The following is a 25,939-nucleotide window of genomic DNA, read 5'->3' on the forward strand; positions in this document are numbered from 1 at the left end:
AAAAAAAACAAAACACGACATACATAGAGGTGGAACCGTGAAGAAAAGATGATAAGCAAGTGTTCTTATTGCAAAAACTAGTAAAATAGATAGCTTGCATTGAGAATGAAGACCCAACCCTCCGAAGGACTAGTTTTCAACTCCCTATTTTTCTTTTCTTTTCTTTTTTTTCTTTTTTTCCATTTTTTTTCTAGAAAGTTAAGCAAATATATTAATAGATAAAAATGTACGGGCCTAAAAATAGAAAAATAGGAGAATATATCAAAGAAAAAATAGAATAAAATTATAATGATTACACAACACGCTTCACTTCGGGGAGAGAGAGAGAGAGAGAGAGAAGCAAGCCAGCATGGAGATAGCAGTTTCTTCAATATTTAGACAGCAGTTTCTTGTTTCAACTTTGCACCTTATTTATTACTAATATGTGTGTAAATAAAAAAGGTAATTCATTTATTTTCTAAGCAAACATTCATATTATTGAGCATATTAAAATACAACACATCTACTAATTTAAAATTTTCAATGATGCAATATCTGATTTCTTCATTACACAACTTGAAATTCAATTGAACATCTTAGTATCTAAATGAATTATACAATACGCTTCATCTTTATAAGAGCCAATTATCTTATGATAAAGGCGGCCATCACCATTGTATGTATAAAGTGATTTTTGTCAACTGACAGTCCCCAAAAACAAATAAAGGAAACGAAAATAAAATAAATAAATAAATAAGAGGAAAAAAATTAGTCTGTGTGAAAATGAAATTTCTCACTAAATTAACTCGGTCGAATATACAAAATTATCTGGTCATAGTTTAAGCAAAATTTACCTCAAACACTCTTACACAATGATCAGCTCCACACGAAGCAAGTTGCATGCTCCTGGAATCCTGTTTTTTCTCGGAATTTCTCCATGCCAAACGGTTCACAGCCGAAACATGGCATGTCAATGGATCCAACCGCAAAGAAAGGGCAGCAGTTGCTCCTGGCACTGCTATGCTACCATCTTCATTTCTTCTGACAGAAACATTCCACAATTCAATGAGTCCATTTTCCATTCCAACAGCGAGAAGCCCATCATTCCTTTGAAGATCAATACCGGTCCAAGATAGCGCCATGACACTACTGCTAAACTGTGGAAGAATCATGAGCTGCTTAACTGAAGATCCCTTCTCTATGGCCCAGATCTTTACAGTTTTGTCCCTGGAACCTGTGGCGAATTCATGCCCAAATGGGTTCCATGAACAGGACCATATTATTCTTTTGTGTGCCTCCTGCCTTGTTACAAGCTGGTAACAAACTCCGTCAATACCTGTATTATACAAAACCATATCAAAAGAGTTGTACATAAGTTATAAAATTTGCTCAAATGCATTCCTTTTCTGTAAGTCGGGATGAAGGGAGGGGGTTGGAAAGCGGTTTATGTAGTCAAGTACACCAGATGTGTAATATGCAGCACAAGTCATTGTGGGTTGATCGACAGTGTGTGTGAACATAATTTATTTCAACCATATTCTCCTTTCCACAACAGAATTTTCCATTGCTCCATCTGGTTACCGAGCAAGTGGGAAAATAAATTGGAAAATAAATGTTAAATATCTGAGTTGAATGTGAAAGGCTGTAATCAGCTGCTGATGTTATTAGTCATACTCCTATATATATTACATGGTGAGTATTACATAAATGGAAACGTAATCAAATCACATATCCTACCTCTAATAAAGTATGTCATATCACATATCCTAAGCCTCTAATGTAGGATGTAGACGATGACCATAGTATCAAATCCTGAATTAACTCCCAATACTCCCCCAAAAACTAGAGCAAAGATATCAACTAAGCCCAGCTTGCCAATACTAACGGCGGAGAGCAGACAGTCCCACTGACTTCGTGAACATGTCGGCAAGCTGATTAGAAGAGGAAACGAAGGAAGTATAGATAACTCCTCAGCACACTTTCTCTCTGATAAAATGAATATCAACCTCAATATGCTTGGTCCTCTCATGAAGAACGGAGTCAGACGCGAGCATGATAGCAGATTGGTTATCACAGAAAAGTGTCGATGAACAAGTAGTAGGAAATCCCAACTCAGTCAATAGAGAACGAAGCCAAATGATCTCACAAGTGCCTTGAGCCATGGCACCGTATTCTGCCTCTGCAGAAGAACGAGACACAACACTTTGTTTCTTACTTTTCAAAGAAATTAGATTACCCCCGTGAAAAGTACAAAAACCTGAAGTGGAGCGACGGTCAGTCAAAGATCCAGCATAATCAACATCAAAGTAGCACGAGATGAGTGGCACTGATTGAACCCCATAGAAATAACTACATCGCTGAATTGGTGAAACCATGCTCGAGGAGACTGCTTCAGGCTATATAGAGATTTTAAAAGGTGACACACCTTCCCAGAATACTCCCACTAAAGTCGAAAACCAGGAGGCGGATCCATATAAATTGTTTCTGTTAGATCCCCATGAAGAAAGGCGTTCTTAACATCTAATTGGCGAAGAGGCCAAGAGTAGCAAGCCGCTAAGGAAATGAGAAGCGGACAGTAGTTAGCTTGGCCACTAGAGAAAAAGTAGAAGTGAAGTCCTTTCCCGGAGTCTGTGTAAAGCCCTTAGCGACAAGCCTAGCTTTGTAACGATCAATAGTACCATCTGTCTGATATTTGACTGTAAATACCCATTTACAGCCCACAGTTCGCTCTCCTGGTGGTAAAATAACAAACTCCCAAGTATGATTTTTCTACAAGGCATCCATCTCAGTAACCATAGCCGCTTTCCAATGTGGGTCTCGCAAAGCCTCACATTCAGTGCGAGGGATGAAAATAGTAGAAGTGGCAGCAAGGTAGGTCCCGTAGGCATGCAAAAGTCCCTTATAAGAAACAAACTGGGAAATAGGGTGTTTAGCACACATGTCCGTGTACCTTTTCCGAGTGCAATAGGCAAATCAGAATCAGAACTAGGTGAAACATGATCTGAAGTAGAAAAGGAAGAGCAGGGTTAGGAATACCTGTACCAGAAGAGAACGGCGGCAGGGAGGTGGGAGGAGGGTCCCGTGGGCGACGAGTGTATGCACGAATTTCTGGATGAGCCATAGGCAGAGATACAGTTAAAAATTAGTGCAGGTCTAGCCCCAGGTGAGGAAGACACTGGAGAATTGATCAAAGATGTAGAAGAAGATGGAACCTGCAAAAAGGATGTGCCAAAAAAGGGAACGTCTTCGAAAAAAGTGACATCAAGAGAGTGAAAAATTCGACGAGTGCTAGGGTCATAGCAGCGATACCTTTTCGACATAGTCGAATAACCTAGAAAAATGCAATGAATAGCTTTTTCATCAAGCTTCGTACGCGTAGGACGTCGGTCCTGAACAAAATAGGTACATCCGAAAACACAAGGAGTGATAGGAAAATGGTGCTGTCTGGTCGCAAAATATGCAATGGAACCTTACCCCCTAAAGTACGACTAGGAGTGCGGCTTATCAAAAAAACTGCAGTGAGAATTGCCATATGACTGAGGAATCTGCATACCACATAAGAGGCACCGGACAACACTCATTAGACGACGGTTTTTACGTTCTGCCACCCCATTTTGTTCCGGTGTATAAGGGCAAGTCAACTGATGAAGAATTCCCAGTTCATTAAGGTGAGACCGAAAGCCATCAGAGATATATTCTCCTCCATTATCTGACCGAAGGGTTTTAACTATAGTATTAAATTGGGTTTAAATCATTTGCAAGAAAGAAATAAAAGTAGATGATAACTCAGAGCGTAATTTAAGTAAATAAACCCAAGTACAACGAGAGTAGTCATCAATAAAAGTCACATAATATTTATGACCAGAGTAAGAAGTAACAGGAGAAGGTCCCAGACATCCAAATGAATAAGATCAAATAAACAAAGACTACGATGCATTCGTGAAATATAAGAGGTGCGTGTGTGTTTAGAGAGCTCACACACAACACACCGAAACTGATGGGTTTTACAAGCTATTTGTAATGCAGGAAATAAAGATAAAAAATGCTGAAAATTAGCATGTCCTAAACGAGCATGCCATAAATCAAGTGTCTGGGTTGTAAAAGAATAACTTTCATGGTCCGGTAATACGGAAACATGCGCAAGTGTTGGAGACGTCCCAAAGATGTACAACCCATCCATTTCATACCCCCTGCCAAAAATCCTCTTCGTAACTATGTCCTGAAAAACACAGTGATCTGGAAAAAAAGTCACTGAACAGGCCAGGGAACGAGTTAAGCGGCTAACAGATAATAAGTTAAGGGAAATGTCTGTAAAGATAAATCAAGAGATAAAGGGACAGTACCCTTACTGATGATTGGTGTAAAAGAACCATCAGCAAGGCATACCTGCCCCGAGGATGCTTCCAACTCTGAAAAATACCGAGACTCACCAGTCATGTGATCGGAAGCACTAGAATCAATGACCCAAGTTGGAGGAACAATAGTAGATTGAGAGGCATGGAATGCAGATAGGGTAACTGAGTGAGTTGCAGCAGATGTAGCTGAAGGGATGGTACCTAAGTGAGCTGCAGCAGATGTTGTTGAAGTGAAAGCTGCCTGTGATAGATGATCTCGGATAATAGACCCAATTTGTGTATGCAACTGACGCATATCAATACATCCAGGCGGAGGAGCATGTGGCTCATTAGAAGACTCAGCGATAGCAGCAGTAGTGTTGCTAGATCCGAGGTGTGGGTAGAGTTGGAAGCACCGGTCCTTAGCATGACCAGTCTTCCCACAATGTGTACAGATGATGGAACTCCCCCGTCCACGATTACTACTGCCATGACCACGGCTACGAGTGGCAGACGGTCAAGAAGTAGCGGCTAATGCCATCTGATCAGTGTCAAACATAGGAAGTGCAACATGAGCCATTGATGGTGTAACTTGGCGTCGACGATCATCCCCATCAATAATAGTGAAGGCCTCGAAAAGAGAGGGTAGTGGTGTAGTGTTCAAAATTTAAGTGTGAAGGGCCTCAAACTCTGGACGAAGTTCCATAAGGAATTGATAAGTCTGATGTTGCTCATGTCTGGCCATAATAAACTTTGCAGCCTCTGCTGAGATATCACCAAGGGACTCATAATGAGCAAGCTCTTCCCAACGTGACTGAAGGAAGGCAAATAATCTGCTACTGACAGATTGAGATCCTTCTGGGTAGCCCGTGCAATGTCTCGGTGCAACACATAGATCCGGGTATCATTATGGGCACGGGAATAAGTCTTCGTGAGGGCAGTCCATAATGTGTGTATAGTTTCGTGATACATGAACATATTATAAATATGCTGCTCTATAGAGTTGAATAACCACCCAAGAATGGTACAATTATCAATGTCCCACTGATTAAATGTGGGTTCAGTAGGTGATGGCCTTTTAACAGTACCCAATAAATATCCAGTTTTACCACGACACCCTAAATAGAGTCTAACTGATGTTGCCCAAGACGGAAAAAAATTTCCATCTAATAAAGCTGTAGTGAACCTTTGGGCTTGGAAACTATGCCCAGAGGATATATTATCCTTAATCTCAACAGATGTCATACCAGGTGGCAGATTACCACCAAATTAAAGGAACAGTCCTATCTGCAGACTGCACACAAAAAAAAAAAAAAAAAAAAAAAAAAAAAAAAAAAACACACACACACAAGCTTCTGTTCGCAGATTTAAATGGCTAGAAAAGCCCTTAGCTACTCTATCTGCAAGAGTAAAATTAAGCCGGACGACTCATCAACGGCATGTACTAAACTTTGCGAAAGCAACACAACACGAAAACAGGCCGGACAATTCGTCAACAGCACATAACGACCGAGCCAGTTATTGCTTTAGAGAGAGGCCCTCTATCGCATGAAGCAATGGAGGGAAAAAGGAATACCCCCGAAGGGGTTTGATATGGTTGGGTGAAGTCTAGTTGTTGATGAGTGAAATTTAATAGAGACAGAAAGAGTAGAGGATGAACCAAAAGAAGGTGAAGCAGAGATGAAGCTGTAGTAAGGTGGGTTGTGAACCTGGCTCTGATACCAAGTTGAATGCGAAAGGCTGTAATCAGCTACTGATGTCATTAGTCATACTCCTATATATATTACATGGTGAGTATTACAATTTTTTTTTTTTTTTTGATAAGTAATAATGAATTAAAAAGGCATTCAAAAGGGGAACGCGTCCCTTAAACATAAGTGGAACCGGGGGCTAAGGCCCCATAGAACCAAAAAATTAATTAAATCATCAGAAGAGGAGCAAGAACTCCTCTTCACATAACTAAAGAGAGAACAAATAATAAAAAGTTTCAGCATCGCCGTAGACGACTCCTTCCCTTCGAACATTCTACTATTTCTCTCCTTCCAAATGCACCACCAAACGCAATGTGGGACAGTTCTCCAATAATCGCGTACACCCCTACTCACACGACATCCTCTCCAAGCATGAATCAATTCCTTAGAAGAACGTGGCATTACCCAACACATGCCAAGCAACCCAAGAATAAGATTCCTATAGTCATGCGCCACGGGGCAATGTATTAGGAGATGATCAACTGACTCCCCATCTTACTTGCATAGGCAACACCAATTAACAAAACAATTTCCCCTCTTCCTCAAATTATCAATTGTCAATATCTTACCCCAAACAGCGGTCCATACAAAGAATGTCACCCAAGTTGGAGCCATAGAGTGCCAAATGGTCTTCCATGGGAAGTCAAGGCTATCAAAATTAGACAGACATAAGAACAAAGATCTTACTTCAAAACGACCGTGAGAAGAGGGAATCCATGTCAAATTGTCATAACCCCTGTCAATTCCCTCCTGTCGATACAATTGGTCCAGAAAAACACTTACCTCGTCCAACTCCCAATCCTGAAAAGAACACCGAAAATGCACGTCCCACGTAATCCCACTACTATCAAGCCAATAATAGTTAGCTACGTAGGTATGTTAATCAACTGCAATACTGTATAATCTGGGAAATGTACGAGATAATGACTGATCACCACACCAAAGATCTTCCCAAAAACGAACGCATCTACCATCACGAACTTTGAATCTGATATGAGAGGAAAAGGCATCCCATCCCTTCCAAATGGATTTCCACGCCCCAACTCCTCCCACAAGAGAAACCGGACGGGTAGACCAACCGCCAACGTCCTCCCCATACCGACATGAGACTAATCTTCACCAAGGACGATGTCTTTCCTTCCCGAATCTCCACAACCATTTACCCGGGAGAGCTTGATTAAAAGGAATCAATCGTCTAATACCAAAACCACCCAACTTCATGGGCTTGCAAACTTGCTCCAATCTGATAAGGTGATACTTGATCTCTTCTCCCCTTCTGCCCTAAAGGAAATCTCTTTGAATTTTTTCAATCTTATCAGCAACGGAGTATGGAATTTGGAACATAGATAGAAAATATGTGGGGAGGCTCGATAAAGTGCTCTTAATAAGAGTTACTTTACCCCCCTTAGACAAGTATTGCTTCTTCCATCCTGCCAATCTCTTTGCATACGTGTCGATCACATAATCCCAACTCCCCACAATCCTGGAAGAGACCCCTAGGGACAAACCCAAATAAGGAATAGGAAAGGAACTCACCCTACGCCCAAGTACTGTAGCTAAAGAAGAAATCTCTTGAACATTCCCAATCGGGACAAGCACACTCTTAGCCACATTTACCTTTAGCCCGAAAACCGCCTGAAAACAAGCCAGGATGCATCTTAAATATCTAAGTTGACACACATCTGCATCACAGAAAACCAGGGTGCCATCTGCAAAAAGTAAATGAGAGATCTCCATCTGATGGTCTATATCTCTTCCCACCCTGAATCCCTTGATGAGACCAAGATCCTCTGCCCTGCGCATAAGTTTGCTTAAACCCTCCAAAACAATTAGAAAGAGGAAAGATGACAAAGGATCTCCTTGTCTTATACCCCGAGTACACCCAAAAAAACAAGCGGGAGAGCCATTCACAAGAATTGAGAACTTAACAGACGAAAGACATGTCTCAATCCATAATGGAAACGTAATCAAATCACATATCCTACCTCTGCTATAGTATGTCATATCACAGATCCTATGCCTCTAATGTAGAATGTAGATGATGACAATAATATCAAATACTATCAAATCCTATCAAATAATATCAAATCTTGAATTAACTCCCAATAATCTGAACGACAGGAAAATAAAAAGGTAAAGGATTAGAAGAGTAGTTGGTAGTGTGGGTTAGGGGTTTAATTTAAGAATCATTGATAGTGGTCATTGTGGAAGTTCTGGGAGTTGCAGCTGTGGTAGTCTCTCCACCATTTCCTATCCATTTTAAAGAATAAAAAATATATATATATAGTTTTTTCTTTACTTTTGTCCTTTTAGACTCTTGGAAAAGTGAAAAGAAAGTGAAAGATTCAGTTTCTTATTATCATCTCCGTCATGGCAAACCAAATGGTGCATGGTATGTAACTCTTTAGTTGTGTACTTCACTATAAAGTTGTTTTTATCAGTAAAAGCAATTACAAGAATATAAAAATGCTCAGGAGAACAGTGATCATACCAAAGATTACACTATTATTACTGAAGCAGATTACAGCTAGTTTACCTGTTTGTTCGATTGAGAAAACCGAAAAATGGCGATCTCTTGAGACGGCCAAAAGAAATTTATCATCATGAGAGAATTCCATCTGTGTCACCGTTAAGCTGTGAGATTGCAAGCGACCAACTGCCTTCCATGAACCCACTTGCCATAACCATATTTCAGCCACTGATGTTGATTGAGCCTGCAAAATTCATCATCTGTGAGCGATAATGTACAACAAAATATAGTCTCACCATGAAACACAAACCATCACTAGGGTAATTAAATTTGACAAAGTAAACCATGCATTCAATGATATATTGCATCACATTCATCAATGTTGTTTAGCATTACCATAAAATTTCAACTTGTTACTTCGATGTATTTTCCGCACGGGTGAGAGCCTACAGGAGGTTCTCTCGTCCCAAACAGAGATTGTAGAAGAGTGATTGTTCTTGTTATCTGTGCCAACCTCCGATGGGATTAAACAATTATTTCTTAGTCATACCATGAGTGAATCTTTAATACATCAAATATAAAAGTTCTATCTCACTGAGGAAGAAGAAAGCCAAATAGTTATTACTGAGGAGGACACAGAGGAAGGAGTTAAATGGTGGTCAAACAACCTTTTGGGCAAGGTTCTTACAGACAAATCAGTGAATGCAGGAAGGGCCGAGAAGTATAACTCTGGGGGGTTGCCCAAAAACTCCTAAGGTCGCGAAAATACAATGGAATATTTTCCAGTTCAAACTGGAAAGCGAATTGGCCATGAACAGATCTTGAACTCAAGCCCATTTTGATAGTCAGTGCCTGGTGTTGATTCCATGGAAACAGAATGTTAATATCAACAACTCTATATTTAATGGGGCTCTCTTCTGGGTCCAAATCATCAATCTACCACTAGAGTGTATTACCAGCAGAGGTGGGATTTAAGTGGCAAAAGGGTTTTCAGATCTTGAAAAAGTGAAAGTTCGAGACAAAGGGCTCAACGGTGGGCGATTCTTTTGGATCGGAGTGTAGATTGATATTTTGGAACCTCTATGTCAAGGAATCTACCCACTTTTTGATTCAGTTGCAGACGTCTGGTTCACTTGCTTAAACATTGCAGGGCTCTGCCCGGTGACTCTCAGAAAGACACTCAATATGGCAAGTGGCCAGAAGGCCAGAAGGCATAATTGGAAGGAAAGTGATGTAAGACAAGAGCAGCCTCGAATAGTTAAAATAAATAAGAGTTTATTGGCTGAAAATTCAAATACGCAGGACTGCGGTTCAAGATGTATAGTAGAGAAATGATTTGAAAATAACAAAAGCCTATTGGAATCACATCAACAGGTCTGGGCATCACACCTAGAGAAGCCCACACACCCTCATATTTTGTGAATCACTCATAAAGAAATGCCATAACATATTTTTATTCATTCATTCACTGCATCACCAAGTTTACATCCTATCCCTTTTATAGCATGTTGGAAGCTGATGACTCTTGGATTACCCTATAATTGAGGTAATCAATACTGACTTTAGCATAATAATAGTAATCAATACTGATTAATGCGATTTGACCATAACTGATGCAATTTACCATAACTATGACCAAAACTCCCAATTATTCAAGACTCCAAGTGGACCCCACATCATCTAGCATATGCCAAATTAAGGCTTGAGCATTAGAACCCTCCTTCCCACGCCTTTTATACACTTTTAAAGGCAGCTGCCAGATCTCTATCAACTCTTCCCGGCTTGGAAAAACTCGCCGTGGCAAGTAAAAGGCGTGAAATTGCTCATAGAGGTCAGGAGCTAGGTGTTAGAACTCAGTGATCCACATACAATTATAGTGGCTGTCCTTTCCATTTAACAAAGATTTTTTTTAAAACCACCTTCTCTTGTTGAAACAAGTTGGTGATCAACAATATCTTCTATTTCCTCCTTTAAATGTGGAGCGGGGGGAAGGCAGTAACAGGATCATCAAGAAATGGATCAAGGCCTGAGTGCAAGGTGAGATCTTTGTTATTGAAGATTTTAATGATACCCATGTCTTCTGGTAGGTCAAGTACATAAGCATTGGAGCTAATTTTCTTAAGAAATTTGTATGGGCCAGCGCTCTTTGCATGAAGTTTCTTGTAAGCACCTTTAGGATTGTGTTCAGGTCTTATTTGTACCACAACTATGACATCATAACTTGCAAGAACAAAACCTACTTCCCATGTCAGTGCCTTAACTTCTTTTCGGAGTTAATATATTTGAGGGCCTCCTGGTCAGAACACAGCACAAACTCCTTGAAAAGAAGGTAATGACACCAGTAGCAAAGTGCTTGAATCGCAGCATAAAATTCTCAGCCATAAGTGGAATACCTTTACTTTGCTTCATTAAGTTTCTCACTAAAATATGCAACTGGATGTCCTCCTTAATTAAGCACGCCTCCAAATCCAACCTTTGAAGTATCACATGCTACTCCAAACACTTTTGAGAAGTCTGGAAAATGTAAAATAGGAGCTGGTCATTCTTTTCTTCACTGCTTCAAAAGTCTGTGCTGCTGCCTTGGTCCACACAAACTGTCCGTTCCCCATACAATTGCTGATAGGGCCATTATTGTGCTGAATTTTATATATATATATATATATATATATATATATATATATATATATATATATATATTTGATAAGCTGATATTTCTAAAAAACGCCGATAAAATGAAGCTAGCCCATGAAAATTCCATGCTTCCTATAATGCGATAGGAATTGTCAATCTAGAGTCGCTTTCACTTTATCAAAATCAGCTTCTACCCCTTTGGAAGAAATAACAAAGCCCAAAAACACAACACTTGGCATCATGAAAGAACACTTCTTCAAGTTCATGTAAAGCTTCTCTTGGCGGAGAACTCTCAAAACTTGTTGAAGATGGGAAATATACTCCTCACTTGTTCTGCTGTAGATAAGAATATCGTCTAAGTAAACAACCAAAAATCGATCAACAAAGGGCTGCAATACCTGAGTCATGAAGCACATGAATGTGCTAGGGAGAAAGACCAAATGGCATAACAAGCCACTTGTAGAGACCACTTTTTGTCTTGAAGGCCGCCTTCCATTCATTCCCGGGCCTTGTTCGAATTTGATGGTAGCCAATTTTCAGATATTTCTTTGGAAATATACAAGAGCCAGCCACCATGTACAGAAAATCATCGATTCGAGGAATAGGAAACCGATATTTGATTGTAATCTAGTAATGGCGCGACTGTCAACACACACGAGCCAACTAACATTCTTCTTTGGTGTGACCAAAGCCGGGACAGCACAAGGACAACATTCATGAATAAATCCACTGGACAGCAGCTCATTAACTTCTTAGTTACAACCCAGTAGTTGGGTAATGAGATATCTAAAGTTTCGGATCTTATCCACTCTCATTCTCCAACATGGAAGGAGGATTTGATAAGGCAAACTTTTAATCATAGAAATGCTGCTCTTATCTTACAGATTCCCCTTAGAGATCCAAAGGTGAGGACTCCAACGTTTGGGGATTAACTCTGAATGGGAAGTTTACAGTGAAGAGTGCCTATTCATTGGCTACCAAGATGCTCTCTCCTAATACTTTATTTGATAAGTAAATTAGGACTGATATCTAATACAAATCCAACTGGCATGGTGGGCCGCAGCTACACACAAGAGTTTGAAAGCCAGTGGAAATCCATTTGGCAGCTTAATACCCATCAAAATATCCAATTCTTTATATGGCAATGTTGTCATGAGAGATTACCAGTTCAGTCCAATCTGAAATGAAGAGGTATAGTTCAAAATGCATGTGTTTCTTATGTGGGGAGAGGGAACTATAGATCATGTTCGGCTAGGATGGGGTGGGAGGCATCTCCACTACGTTTATCTTTTGATTCAAACCAGCAGCTGTCATGGAAACAAAGATGGATGCAATTTATTGATATGTGGAAGAATGAAGACAGAAAGGAGGAATATTTCAGTCTATGAGCATCTATGTTGGCACTTACGGAAAAATCATAATGAAAGGATCTTCCAAAGTTGCAGAATTGACCCCTGCTATCCTGGCTCAAGCCTTGGCGAGCTATTCAAAATTTTTAGCAATCCAGAAGGAAGAGCACACTCTGAATTCTAACATCAGGTACTCTAGAAGATCTTCTCGGTGAGAAGCCCCTCCAATCAATTCTTTCAAGTTAAAAATAAATGCTGCTTTTGAAAATCATGTGAAGGAAGGTGGAGGAGACATAGTGCTCAGGGACAACAAAGGTTATCCAGTCTGAGCAGGATCTTTCTTCTTTCCCCATCCATATGATCCCAGTGTAGCAGAAGCTCTAACATTGCAAGAAAGCCTAAAAATTCTTTGTCAAGGGGGTTATGAAAATATCATCATAGAAGGGGACTGTAAGAATGTGATGAATCTGATCCCAACAGATGATTTAACAGCTACTATTCTAGCTGATGTTCAGCTCTTTCTGGAGCAAAATGAGAATTTCCTCCTTAGATGGATTCCTCGAAAATGCAATACAGCAGCTCATGCTATGGGAAGCTGGGCTTTAAACTGTAGGCAAGGTGATACAGAGTGGAACATTTGGCCTCAATGGCTAACAAACCTTGTAATTTCTGATATTTCAGTTGTTCAATGACACTGTTTAATTTGGCAAATAGAATCAATGTTGTTCAAAGGTTAAGTTTGTTGGCCGAATGATAAAATTGGGATTACTATAAGTCAGATGACAGAGTTCAAGCCCCATCATTGTATCCAATAGAATATACATACATGTGTGTGTGTGTGTACATATATACACACACATTATTTACTCACTAGAAAGATCATTTTTTTTCGAAGTGCACTAATTCCAATATTGAGTGCCTTGTCATATCACAGAAACTAAATCACTCCATTATGCTTCACATAACCCCAAAGAATCATTTTGTTTTACCTTTGGTAGCCCTTAAGCATCTCAAGTGTTCTTGTTGACACTTTCTCAAAATATGGGTATGTTAAGATTTCATATAATAATAGAAGTTTTCCTTCACTCCTATATTAATCTCTGAACTATTTACTGTAATGGCTCCATTTTGGATGAACCAATTTTCCCCTCACTTTTTTGAGACCAAAGACTAGTCAAAAGTCATGACTCTAATTGTAATGGGAGTTATTTGGGGGATGGCAAGCTGCAAATATATTGTTCACATTGCTTAAAGGCATTATGTTAACGTCAATCCAGATTAATCATGTATAACAAAAACCTGAACATTCTTTAATCAGCAGCAGTGAATATTTCCAAACATGGGAATGCTAGGCTATCTACAATTTCATGTATTATAACAGCAATAAGAATGAAGTCGATTACCTTACAGGATGAAGCAACAAGCTTTCCCTCATGGTTGCAACATAAAGAGAACAGCTCATTTCCATGACCGTAAAGTTTGTGTGATTCCGGCCATAGTGTATGCCATGCTAGTTGTTCCTCAATGGGGGGTTCAGTTAATTCAACAGGAACTGCATCTGGAATAGTTTCGAGGGTATCCAGACCTTCATTACCATTACTGCCTGGGGTTTCATGCACAGCTGCACAAGAAAATGACCTGTTAAAATTGTTACTCTTTATAAACCCAATCACAACAGTTAATTTCAATTTAAACCTACACATATAAACAGGAAGCATATCTTGGTCATACAGAAACGAAATCAACAGCACTGACAATGGCAACTTGAAAACAAGAAAATTAAATACTACAAAAAGAACCCAAAAAGCACAGGAAGAAAAGAAAACAACAAACATGATACTATTTGCATGAAAGATACCCCCAAAAGATCAAGCTACACATCTTAAAGTTGGCCGGTGGCCAAAAAACTGGAATTATCAGCATTATCCTCAAACTGACACTGTTATCCACAATTGAAATGTTTACCCATTTTAAGGTATAATTCAGGTGCAACTTCAAAGGCAACAGAGGAAGGTTCACATAACATATGCAGAACTTACAAATTTAAAGGAATAACTATGTTCTACTATGTGTAGCAGCTACTCTGGTATGGATCAACCAGAAGAGTATGAATAAAAATATTTCTCCCGAGGAATCCTAGATTCTATCTGTTTTATGGGTTTAAAAATGCGTTATTTCAAGAATGGGAATCTTATGATATGTTGGGAATCTCTTATGATAATCATCCACCCTTGAAACGTATCTTAATACATGAAAGTTGGATACGATGGCCTTTATGAAGTTTATGTAAAGAATTAGACTCCAAAAGAAATTGAACAAAAAGTTGCTGAATTTGCCTATTTCTTGCATGTACCAAATGAAGTATTTTGAGAAATGAAATTAAATGAAAACGAAAGGATGAATGCTTTCTCGAGGAAAAAACTCAAGATGCTTTTCCTCCTCATTTTATTTCTAATAGAATAGAGAACGAAGTAGAAAGATTTTTATAATCTCCTTCTTCTAAAGAGATAATATAGAAAGCAAGTTGAATGTATCGAAGCCAACATGCCGATGTAACATACGGATCAACTTGGCTAAAGATATAATGGAACAAATGCTTCACAAGAGTTGATAGATACTCTGGTGGATGTACAAACATAAGTTCGGCATATTATAAATCTCCCTCTTCTCCCTAACTTAATAAGGTGAGCCCCCTATAAGAATCATTGCTTGGTGCATTGGTAAAAATGGTAAAAGTGCTCGCGCTATCAAGTGTGAAAACATGGCTTTTTTGTCCTAAGAGCAACAACTTTGTATAAATAATGCCAAAGGTAAGGTCTGTAATAGGACCAACTAGGTAGATCCCTGAACTCAACATCACCTCCCATTCCATCAAAAACAAAGAATTTTATGAATAAGTGTTTTTTTTTTTTCTTTTTAAATCCATCAAATAGGGTAAAAAATGACAACTTCATGCAAGGTACTAATGAAGAAAGAACATTAGTATTTTTACCCGTCCAGACACAGTATTTGCATTTGGATACATAAAATATAATAAGTATAGCAAGACTATATAACAATGTCACACACTTGAGATAAAGATAGACAGATACAATCAAGCTCACCCTGAAGATAAATCGGTTTCTGTGATAGCCCAAGAGCAGACATATTTGCACCCAGAATCTGAACATCAACTTGCATGTCTTCAGTGAAGCTAGACATCTGTGAGGAAGCATGATTTAATGTCTTCAGAAAAGATAGAGGAGCTTCAAATACTCTGGCAACTTTCTCCTCAGCCCCACTCACAAAACGATCGTTCCCCTTTCCTTTGATGATTGTCACACAGTTAATATCATGACCATGAACTTGAGGGCGAGCAATTTCACACCAAGAGTCCGCATTTTCCAGACCAGGTTCTTTAACCCATGGAGCAGAAATTCTAGTTGTCTGAAAATTTCAGAAGATCGTGAAATTGAGGATTTTTTTTACTGAAAACATCAACCCAATAAATGTAACATTCTGTTTACGTTTACTGCCACAGTACGAAACATAGCAACTATGCAATGAACCTCTTAATTCCTTCATTAAGGCCTGCTTAATTCTCTTAATGTATATTGTATGGCTATTTTGATCTAGGGGCCAATGCTTTGTGCAATAATAAAATATTTGGATTGCCAAGAGTGAAAATAATATTAGAGTCTCAGAGCAACCACTTTGCACAAAATATTGCCGTCAGTTTCCAATCCATCCCGCCAGCACCACATAAGCAGCCTACACTGGTAAAAATTAGGTTATTCAGCACAAGTCCTATCGGCTTACTGTATGAATATGGAGGGGGGCATTTTGCTCGTTACTGTCCCGATGTTAAGATGGGCGAATGCTAAGGGCGAGCGCAGAATAGACCAGCTGAAGATGGAAGAGTGAATGTTGTGGGACCTAGAGCCCCGGAAGCTCTAAAGGTAAGTTCAAGTCAGAACATATAGGGGTTCTAAGGCTTAAGAGAGAAGATAGTTCTCAGCCAACATTATCACAAAGGAGAAGGAAACGACGGAAGGCTCTATTCTGAATATATGCCGGAATTGGCCAGTGCAGAGAGATCATCGATGCTAGGAGTTTGAAAAGCGTCCGGGGAGATGGGTCAATTGGGGCAGAAGCCCTTAAATAATGAAAACATATATGCAACTCACATACCACATCAATCCAAGCATGATTTGAAACTCTTTAAGTTAAATGATTTATTTCAAAATTAATAGCACCACTGATAACCAGATATACATGCTGTGTAGAACTACTGGTTCAGATAGTACCGTTGTTGAAAAATCTTATTCTTGAAATAATTGGAAATACAACCTTACCCATAAACAACTCTTCATTTTTATGCAAAATTCTGTTTAAAATTTTAATTAGTTTCACTTTTTAACCAACATTTAATCTTTTTCCTGCATAGACTTCCAGACTTCCGGTTAAGAGAAAATCTACTTTATAAAAGTTCCAATCATAGATCACACAGAACAACTTAATGGGAAAATAATAGTACCTGCCCGAGTTCAAGTAAAATTTAACCAAAGGTGGCTTTGATAAAAAGGATGCATGTGGCATAAAGGATATCTGAACTGTAAGAGAGAATTTAAAATAAATCTATCTAACTTGAGATTTTCTCAGCAGTTCCAGCATATTCAAAGCAAACATAAAAGCTGTTCCCAGGCAGCCAACCTGGAAAACTTACACATCTGTTTGCATACAAAGTCTCTGTGAAAGGAAACAGATTATACTGTAACCAACCCAGAGCATGCAGCCGGAACATTTCAGAGGCAGAAAAGACAATGTTATTAAACTTCTTCTACAGATCAAGAAATTTATTACCTGGTCATGACTGACTGACAGCACATATTCACCAGACTTAGCCCACACGATATCTGTTACCACTGCAAAGTGCCCAGAGGGAACTTTCTGGGGTTTCCAATGATCAAAGTCAACACCGACATTTCTCCAGAGATGAAAAGATCCACCATATCCATGAGCCAAAATTGAATCACCATTTGGGCTCCAATGCCCACCATAAAACCCTAAAGCACAGTGACTTAACTCCCCCACAGTAACCACATTCACCCAGATGCCAGTGTTCTTTTCAGGTTGCCAGATCATCATTGTCTTGTCCATGGACGCAGATAAAATGCTTTGAGGTTGATAGCATGCAATACCCTCTATAGATGAGTTTGTAGGGGGTTGCCACTCCACCGAATACACCCAATCATCGTGTCCAATGAGGAGAGATTCCAAAGATATCTGATAGGAGGATGAGCCAGCTACAAGAACAGGACCATCAATATAAGAAGCCAAGCTTATTTTTTCCTTCCTTATAGAATTAGCTGGAGAATTACGTAAAGCCATCTTCCAAATGCGTATACTTCTGTCTTGAGATGAACTTACTAGAAGAAGACTATTTGCTTCACCATTTGTCCATATAGGTAATGATAGGTCCAAACTTCGAAGCCAATCAGTATGCCCTTTTAACTCACAAGCACGAACAAACTGTGTGCAAGAAAAGACAACAAAATTTAAACAGAGGCAAATCTTATACACAAGAAACATAAAACAATAAAACTACTGAGATTACATACCTTTCCCGTCCTCTCACCACAGTAAAGATGAATTTTGTTATCCAATCCCCCCATTGCAAGGACTAGGTAACCCGTATTTCCAGGCAACTCTGCTAGTGAAAGTGCCACCATAGGTTTTGAACCAACATAGAGAGATTCCAAACAAGACAATTTACAGTCACCTAAAATTACCACACTTAGTAATTGTCAATATAATAAATCACATGCAATTTAGTTATTTGGATTAAGCTGAAAAGCAAGGATAATGATGATGACGATGAAAGGCATACGTAGCATGAACCCAAGGAAGAATATAGATGTAGATAAGTATGCTAGAATAGATATTTGGAGAAATGGTAAAACCCAGCAACTACTAATATGTCATTGGCTTACAAAAGAATTTGTAGCTCACTTGATTGGCATTCTGCAGTATAACCATGAGTTTTTAGGCTAATGCAGCCCCCAGCGGAAAACAAATTTGGATACTTTGAAGCACTAAAGATACCAGGGGTAGGGGCTTAGTTTGTTACATACATACAACGCATCCAGCTCCAAATAATCCTCTTTGGAACATCCTAGTATTGCCATAGAGTCCAATGGCACCAATTCCGATAGCTCATCTTCTAAATTATCTCCCACTTTTCTGAAAGGAATTCCCTTCCCCACAAACCAAACAATGTTAAAATTCTTTCTCCTCCAACCTTCGTGACAGCTAAGTGTCAGAAAAGGACCCTCACCCATATTGGACAGGAATGCATCTCTTCTTTTTCCCAAACCAGAGAAATTTCCTCAGATATTAAATCTCACTTCGCTGACCAAATCCACCCCTTGCTGGCTCTCTGATTATCATGCAAATCATACTTCCATATCCTGTTTCCTCTCCCCTACCATCTGAATTGCCACCCTCATTGTTCACTACCACCCTTACTCAACCCTTCTCAGTAAAGCCTTCTTCCCTTTCTTTCACAGCCTCATAGGAATAGGCAAAGAATGAAACTAAAATTCACTCGTTATTTTTTTCCTAAGAAGAACCAGGATGACAAAAACATTCAGAGTTTTGACCAAGAGAATGGAGATAAAAGTCATTAGTAGTCATGGCAGCACTGACAACGTTTCACACCAGTTATTGATAAAGTTTTGTTCACATTAACAAAGTCTGGAGGACCAAGGAGGTCAACTGCAGTTTGTGTGGCCAGGATCTCTCTCAAACACACATAATTTCTCTTTTGCACTCTTTACACCTCCAAAACTTGTACAAAGTTAACTCTGCAGATTCCTTGCAACTATTAATTTTACAACTTTAGCCTTCACAAGGTTTTTAACACAATGAAATAAATGGTACACCAATTGTCCAGAGTAGAAGTGGACTGAGTAGAGAAATCCTGGTTAATGAGCTACCTCATTTCCTGAATACTCACCATCACAAGCGCACAAAGAAAAAGTTTCGATGTAAATAGCTTATGTATTGTGTTGCAGATAGAAGAAAGATTAGCTGGCTGATTTTGGCATGGCCAATTATGAAGCAATTATTTGTCAATAAACTAATTATCCAACTTTGTATTAGCAGATACAATTTGCCCAGAGAAAACACGTGGCATCTAACCCAAGATGATTAAAACATCCAATCTTCATAAGAAGCATTAATTATATACTCATGTATTGAGAAAAAATAAGAAACAAAAATTTCTAAAAACTAATAGATCGGCGTTTGTTTGGGGGGGAGAAGACCTGTGAAAGCTCTGAAACTAACAGCAATCTCTCTTATGATGTGGTAATACTTAAGTATTGAAGTTACACCCTCTCTAACAGCTTAAGCTTTAGGAGAAGATGGTAATTAACATGGTATCAGAGTCAAAGGTCTTGAGTTCAAACCTCACCGTCACCCTGAAAATTAAAATTGAAAAGCACGGGTAGGACCAAAATAAGGCCACGCGTGAGGGGGTGTTTTGAAGGATTCAAGTATTAAAGTTACACCCTCTCTAACATCTTAAGCTTTTGGAGAAGATTGTAGTTAATAGGCTCATGGACTGTACTCGCACCCATCTAACAAGTGACCAAAATCTTCCTTTTATCAAAAACAACGCAACACTTTATCCAAAGCTACCATAAGACCTTCCAAAAAAAAAGCTAGAATTCCAGCCTTAATAGCAATTTCAGTGTCAGTCAACTTAGAGAACTCAAGGATCATACTCCCTCATTTATAAAAAAAAATTTTAAAAATGTAATCATTACCAAATTGGCCCGAATCAACTATTGAAGGTTTTATTTCTTCTCACAGGCAGGGGCATTCAAATGGATGAGATAACATTACTATTTGACCAAGATAAATGCAAGTGATAAAAATTACTCATGATGCTCAAGGATAACCCTCAATAACCTTTAGAAATGGACCCCTCTTGGGAGGCTGAAAATGAGCCACTTCACAAGGATCCTCTCTAGAGAAGTGTAGAAATTGAAATCATATTTTTCTAGAAAACCTTATAGCCACCACAAGGCTTCATTAGCTATGTTACATGGACTCTTCAAAAGTAGTGAAGTACCCGTCAGACACATAAGGGCCCGTTTACTAATGCTTTCACTTTCTAATTTTTGCTTTCTTCAAAAGTAAAATCATACTTTTGATTTCTTGAAGTGAAATAGAAAGTGAAATAATGTTTAGTAATATCTCAAATTTATTAAAATTTTGAAAGTAAAATAACAAAATAAAGTTTAATAATTATTATTTTGCTTTTGTTTTTAATCATCACCTGCATACCCATGCCCAGTTCTATCATCTATCCAATCCCACCATCCCTAGTTCATATGTTCGCATCCACCACCACCTCCCATCACAGGTTTCAAACATCAACGATCTCACCACAAACCTATTTCGATCAACACAATAAAAAATAAAAAATAAAAAAAAAATTCTGTTACAGTTCCAATTGAACCAGCAGAGATGAAACCACTTCATCTTCTCCCTTCACGTGAACCAGCATAGATGAAACCATTTTCATCTTCTCCCTTCACGATTCCCTGATCCGACCTGGTCTGGTGTCCCATTAATGTCCAAAAAGTACCAAAAAACATGATCTTGTGCTTTTCGAATTGGGTACCCATCCAAAAAGCACAAGGATGAACCTGCCATGTCCTGAAGGTTGTATTCGTTGTTGTGATTTTGTGATAAGGATTTAGGGTAAGAAAACAGGGAGGAAGAGGGGATTTTGTCCTGAGGATGAGAGAGATAAAAAAAAAAATCTGTGGAAAAGATAACTTACCTAAGTCTCATCGCCGATATGGTGGTCGCCGGCGATGCCGATGAGAGATAAAAAAAAATCAAATCGGAGGACAAGATCGACGCTGACAATGCGGTTGAACAATGGTTAGGGTTTGGATCGATGAGAAGACGCTTCTGAGATGGAGAATCAGAGGGAATTGAATCGGAAGCTACTTCATCGGTGGATTTTTTCGATCATCATGCGCTTCGTTGTCTCTCATCGTGTGTGTGGCCGGCTTTGCAGAGAATTTTCTAGGGTTGACGGATCCCCTCCGTTGCTGATCGCTGGTCACTGATCACCCGAACCCAAAATTGCAGTGGCGCGGCGTCGGTCTTCTGATGGGATAAGTAGAGGAAGAAAGAGGGCTTTGGTGGGATAAGTAGCTACAGTATAGAAAGCAATTTCTGTCTACAGTATAGAAATTGGAGAAAGTATCAAATTGGCACCTTTTTTTTTCTTCACAAATAGAGAAAGTATTTTCTTACTGTTGAAAAGTAGAATTACTTTATTAAACATGATTTTAACTTTTGATTCCTATTTTAGGAATTGACGGTAGAAATCAGGAATTAATTCCTATTACTAAACAGGCCCTAACTATATCTCATCTGTACCCAATTAATATGTTATTTTCAAGAAACCCATGAAGAGAACAATGTATCCAATTAGTATGTTATTCTCTAGAAACCCATGAAGAGAACAAGTGAACTGCAATATTGATAAGAACTCAAATCCCAGTAATAAAACCAATAATCAAATTCTATGAGAAATTACATGCGTAAATAAAATAACTATTTAACCAAAAGTGAAACCATGGCTAGCATGACCGCAAAACAAACCCAAAATTCGAACAACTCACCTCCAGAAATAGAAGGAAAGACCACTTCCCATAAACAAACTGTACCATCAGATGATGTAGATGCAAAAATTGCATCAGTCTGGGAAACCATAATTCCATTAATGCATGTAACGCCTTTCTCGTGTGGTTGTGGTACTTGTAACACATATCTCCACTGCGAGCAAATGAGAGGAAGACTTAAAATAGTTGTCACATGAAATTACTCATCCACAACTCTCCAGTAAATCAAATTTAGAGGCAAAACTTAATTCAAAGTGTCTTGTAAAAGAAGCTCATATATATAAAGAATAAAAAATCAAACAATTTGAGCAATTAGAGGATAATATTGTAGAAGCACCGAGTGCACCGGTTAAGAAGAGTGAGTCAAGTGACAGTACCCACACTAAGGGTAATGCTAGGGGAAGGGGAAACCCAGAATTAATATGAGTAGAGTTAATAAGGAAAGGTATGATAATACGCGGTTCAATTGAGACTATAGCCTTACATAGAAAGGTGTGAAAAAATAAGATTCACGTAGCCCATCTCAAGTGTGATGGAAAGTCAAGTGGGTGGAATGTCCACCACCTCTAGACGGGGCAGTGTAGCATCCTTGTGAGGCGTGTAAGATTCCATTGATCCTAGGGTTGAACCACCCGAAATGTGTGCCCAATCTTGCAATACATGATCACTTTGTTCTTGATTGTTGGTTTTATCTGTGGATAGTGAATTATGGCTATATATCCATATGAAAAATTATATCTCTTGATGTTTGGCATCTTAATAAACTTGGCATTAAAGTTACAATGACTTTTGACCTATTCAGCTAATTGTTTCTTTCATTTCATGCTCAAGTTTAAAACTTTGTTTCCATGATTTTATTTTGTTGCATGTCTGATATATCTTGTACAGAGAAGATAGCTACTTTCCTACAGGGCAGTCTAGCTCAACTACCATAACAGGTCATGATTGTAAGAAAGCTTGGGCAAAGACACATTCGCCATGAAGAGCTATGAACTTCTAGGTGATAAAAACTTATTGTAGAGGGTTTTATAATAGGTTTGCAATAGCGTTGCCTTAAGTTTAATTTTGGTGAAATGTGTAATTTTGTCTGAAGTGTTACAGGAGGAATAATGGATATTGAGATGTACTGGATATTTGTTGCGAAATTTTGGAAGTTGGTATCTTCGTAAATGCTGTTAAGTGATTTATTCAACTGTAACAAACAAATTTCACTTGGAGAATAGTTTTGTGATTGGTTATTCTTTTTATATCACACTCCAAATGCTCAGGGTTCAGTATCTCGGGGTTCGAGGCATGACAATGCACTGTACATATGCAACACCTAGCTTTGACAAGTTATACAACTTTTACAAACCCAATAAAGAAAATCAGTATAATAACACCAAATTGTTTAACCATGCCATGATTTGGAACAAGAATTCACATTTTCATTTACATAAGCATGTCTAATAGATGTCAATTTAGCCTCCTACGGATAAATCATTGAAAACAAATGTTATTGCTAATTACATGTCATCCCTGCATCGAACTATGGAGATGATGCTTATCTATTTTATTGACAGCCTATGATCATTTAAGAAGCCTATAATAAGATTAAACATGGTGCGCAAGAAGGACATTTGGTTCTCTATTATGTCAATAGCTATAGTCTTATAATTTGCAGAAAATGAAAAAGTGTATTGGCCCGCTTTAAAGTGATGTGCAACCATATATAAATATTCACTTTCGATAAAAAAAAGTTAAAAACTAACTATAAGTACCTTTTTGTCTGCAAGAGATAATTCCCACAAAATAATGACACCATCAGCATCTCCAGACAGTAACAAATGCTGCTCCAACTGTTGAGCTGCGAGCATAAGAAAATATTTTCAGCCAGAAACTTAAAGTCACCAGTCTATGTTTCATGTTTATATCTTAAAAAAGTAATTTATGCGGCACTAATTTTTGCGGCTTTGCGCAAACAAACTATCATAAAAATTCATGAATTAATTGGTCTACCTCTGTCTTTGTGGCTTTGGGTCTTAACTTCCAAGCCACAGGTGAAGGTTATTTTTTTTCTTTTTTTTCTTTTTTGATAAGTAAGATTTTATTAAAGGCACTCAAAAGGGGAGCGCTCCCAAATGAATACAAAGAAGCCTAAAATGGCACTATAATTTCAAGCTATCCACAAAGTCCAAAAGATGATCCAAAGATTTATAATTTGCCCCATTAACCCTGAAAATAGAGTGTCTCTCCTCACATCCCTGGCTCGGCTCTCCAATATACAACCTGTCCAAACCTCTAACATATCAACCGTGGACTCAGGAAACACCTAAGCCATGCCAAAAGCAACCAAGAACAAAGACCACACATCCCTGCCACTGGACAATGAAGGAGAAGGTGGTTCACTGATTCCTCCGTCTTTTTGCACACACAACACCAGTTCAAGACTATCTGACGTCAGATTGTCAAGAGTGAAGATTTTGAGACTGGTATAGAGAGAAAAAAAAAAATTCACTTATTTTTTATTATTCTATTTTCCTACCATGACAAGAAACTTACGCATCGTCTTGAACCCTTGACGTTCTACTTTGGAAGTGAGGAGGTACCGCTAGGCTACAGTCTTTGGTACTATTTTTTTTTTTTTTAATTATTCACAGGCTGAGCAAGTGTTCCAAATTTTAATGCTTGAGTTGGACTTATCCAAAATAAACAAATAACTGCTTTAGTTGGCATAAAAATGTATAAAATAACAACATCCTTACGTGTTCCCAAGTTTGACATTAACAAAAATCCAAGCTTTACTTTGAAGCTAATTACCACAAGAAGGTACCTTTGAATGCGAACTTGCTATTTGGAAGCCACTGAGTGCAATTCACAGAAGCCTTGTGACCCGGAAGTGTAGTCAATATTTGAGCAGTCTGTCAAACAAACAAATAAGCAAACACATAATATGCATTTCTTATAAAAGACAATCAATTTAAGCGATTTGTTAATAGAAAAAGAAGTAGAAGTGTTGAACCTTAGGGCAGAAAATGGCAACTGCGTTTTGGGCACCGAAGGCGACCAGATCACAGGCCCCCCATGAAACGTTGTTGACGACTCTGTTGCATCCTGCTCCTATAAACGCTCTCTCCACTTCCACTCTACCATCATAACTCATGGCTTCACTACAAAAAAATAGACGTGTTTGCGTGTGGGTTTAGAGAGAGAGAGAGGAGTCTAGAGAGAGTGTGTGGGGGGTTTTATGTAACGGAAAGAACTCTTTTGCTGTGGTTGTGCTCCGACCACCGCCGCGTCCACCTGACTAACAATTTATTGAGGACTTTACTTTGTTGGGCTAGCAACGAAATGGTTATATATGTTTTGTTCATTGGGCCTAATATTCCCACCAAAGTGGGTCTGTACAGTTCTGTTTCTTTTTACTGTATATATAGTAATTTATTTACACTTGGAGAAACAGTAATTCATTTACCCTTAGGCCATGTTTGGTGTGAGTGAATAGAATCAGATGAAATTGGAATGGAATGCTTTTGTTTTTATTCTCTTATTTGGTGTGTCACATTAAAAGTGGAATGGCCATTCCAAGGTATTCCCAAGGAATGCTCATTCATCTTCTTAAGAAGTGAAATGACAATTCCATTCCCATTTATTCCCACTAATAATAAAATATAAAAAAAAATCATATACGAAAAATACCTTTTGCTTCGTTTCAAGCAGATCTACCACCAAGGTCTCTCTCTCTCTGCGATAC

The 25,939-nt window shown here is 38.6% G+C and overlaps 2 protein-coding genes across 2 annotated transcripts; both read right to left on the reverse strand.

The window, feature by feature from the left end:
* Window positions 1–506: 506 nt before the first annotated feature.
* On the reverse strand, window positions 507–25,535 carry LOC132295418 (elongator complex protein 2). Its single transcript, XM_059793690.1, has 10 exons — window positions 25,208–25,535; window positions 25,019–25,106; window positions 23,967–24,052; window positions 22,207–22,360; window positions 18,115–18,275; window positions 17,357–18,025; window positions 15,619–15,940; window positions 13,918–14,135; window positions 8,601–8,778; window positions 507–1,315 (listed from the first exon to the last, which is right to left on the reverse strand). The coding sequence occupies exons 1-10, from the start codon at window positions 25,346–25,348 to the stop codon at window positions 819–821; spliced, it is 2,514 nt and encodes an 837-aa protein (XP_059649673.1). The 5' UTR covers window positions 25,349–25,535; the 3' UTR covers window positions 507–818.
* LOC132295419 (uncharacterized) lies at window positions 1,608–4,197 on the reverse strand. The gene is made up of 2 exons (XM_059793691.1): window positions 3,016–4,197; window positions 1,608–2,929 (listed from the first exon to the last, which is right to left on the reverse strand). Exons 1-2 carry the CDS (start codon window positions 3,297–3,299, stop codon window positions 2,749–2,751), a joined length of 465 nt encoding a protein of 154 aa, XP_059649674.1. The 5' UTR covers window positions 3,300–4,197; the 3' UTR covers window positions 1,608–2,748.
* Window positions 25,536–25,939: the final 404 nt, after the last annotated feature.

The sequence above is a fragment of the Cornus florida genome, unplaced genomic scaffold (genome assembly GCF_030987335.1).
Source record: "Cornus florida cultivar Cherokee Brave unplaced genomic scaffold, ASM3098733v1 CherokeeBrave_3.0.0_Hap2_Chr02, whole genome shotgun sequence".
Taxonomy (NCBI): Eukaryota; Viridiplantae; Streptophyta; class Magnoliopsida; order Cornales; family Cornaceae; genus Cornus; species Cornus florida.

Bases quoted from the DNA above. Each gene is read 5' to 3' on its own strand.
- LOC132295419 (XM_059793691.1), bottom strand. From the start codon at position 3,299: ATGTCGAAAAGGTATCGCTGCTATGACCCTAGCACTCGTCGAATTTTT. The intron at 2,930-3,015 runs GTATTCCTAACC...CACTCGGAAAAG, and splicing joins GCCGTTCTCTTCTGGTACAG to GTACACGGACATGTGTGCTA.
- LOC132295418 (XM_059793690.1), bottom strand. From the start codon at position 25,348: ATGAGTTATGATGGTAGAGTGGAAGTGGAGAGAGCGTTTATAGGAGCA. The intron at 15,941-17,356 runs GTAATAAATTTC...TGAAATTTTCAG, and splicing joins TGTCAGTCAGTCATGACCAG to ACAACTAGAATTTCTGCTCC. The intron at 1,316-8,600 runs GTAAACTAGCTG...TGTATAATACAG, and splicing joins TTTCTCAATCGAACAAACAG to GTATTGACGGAGTTTGTTAC.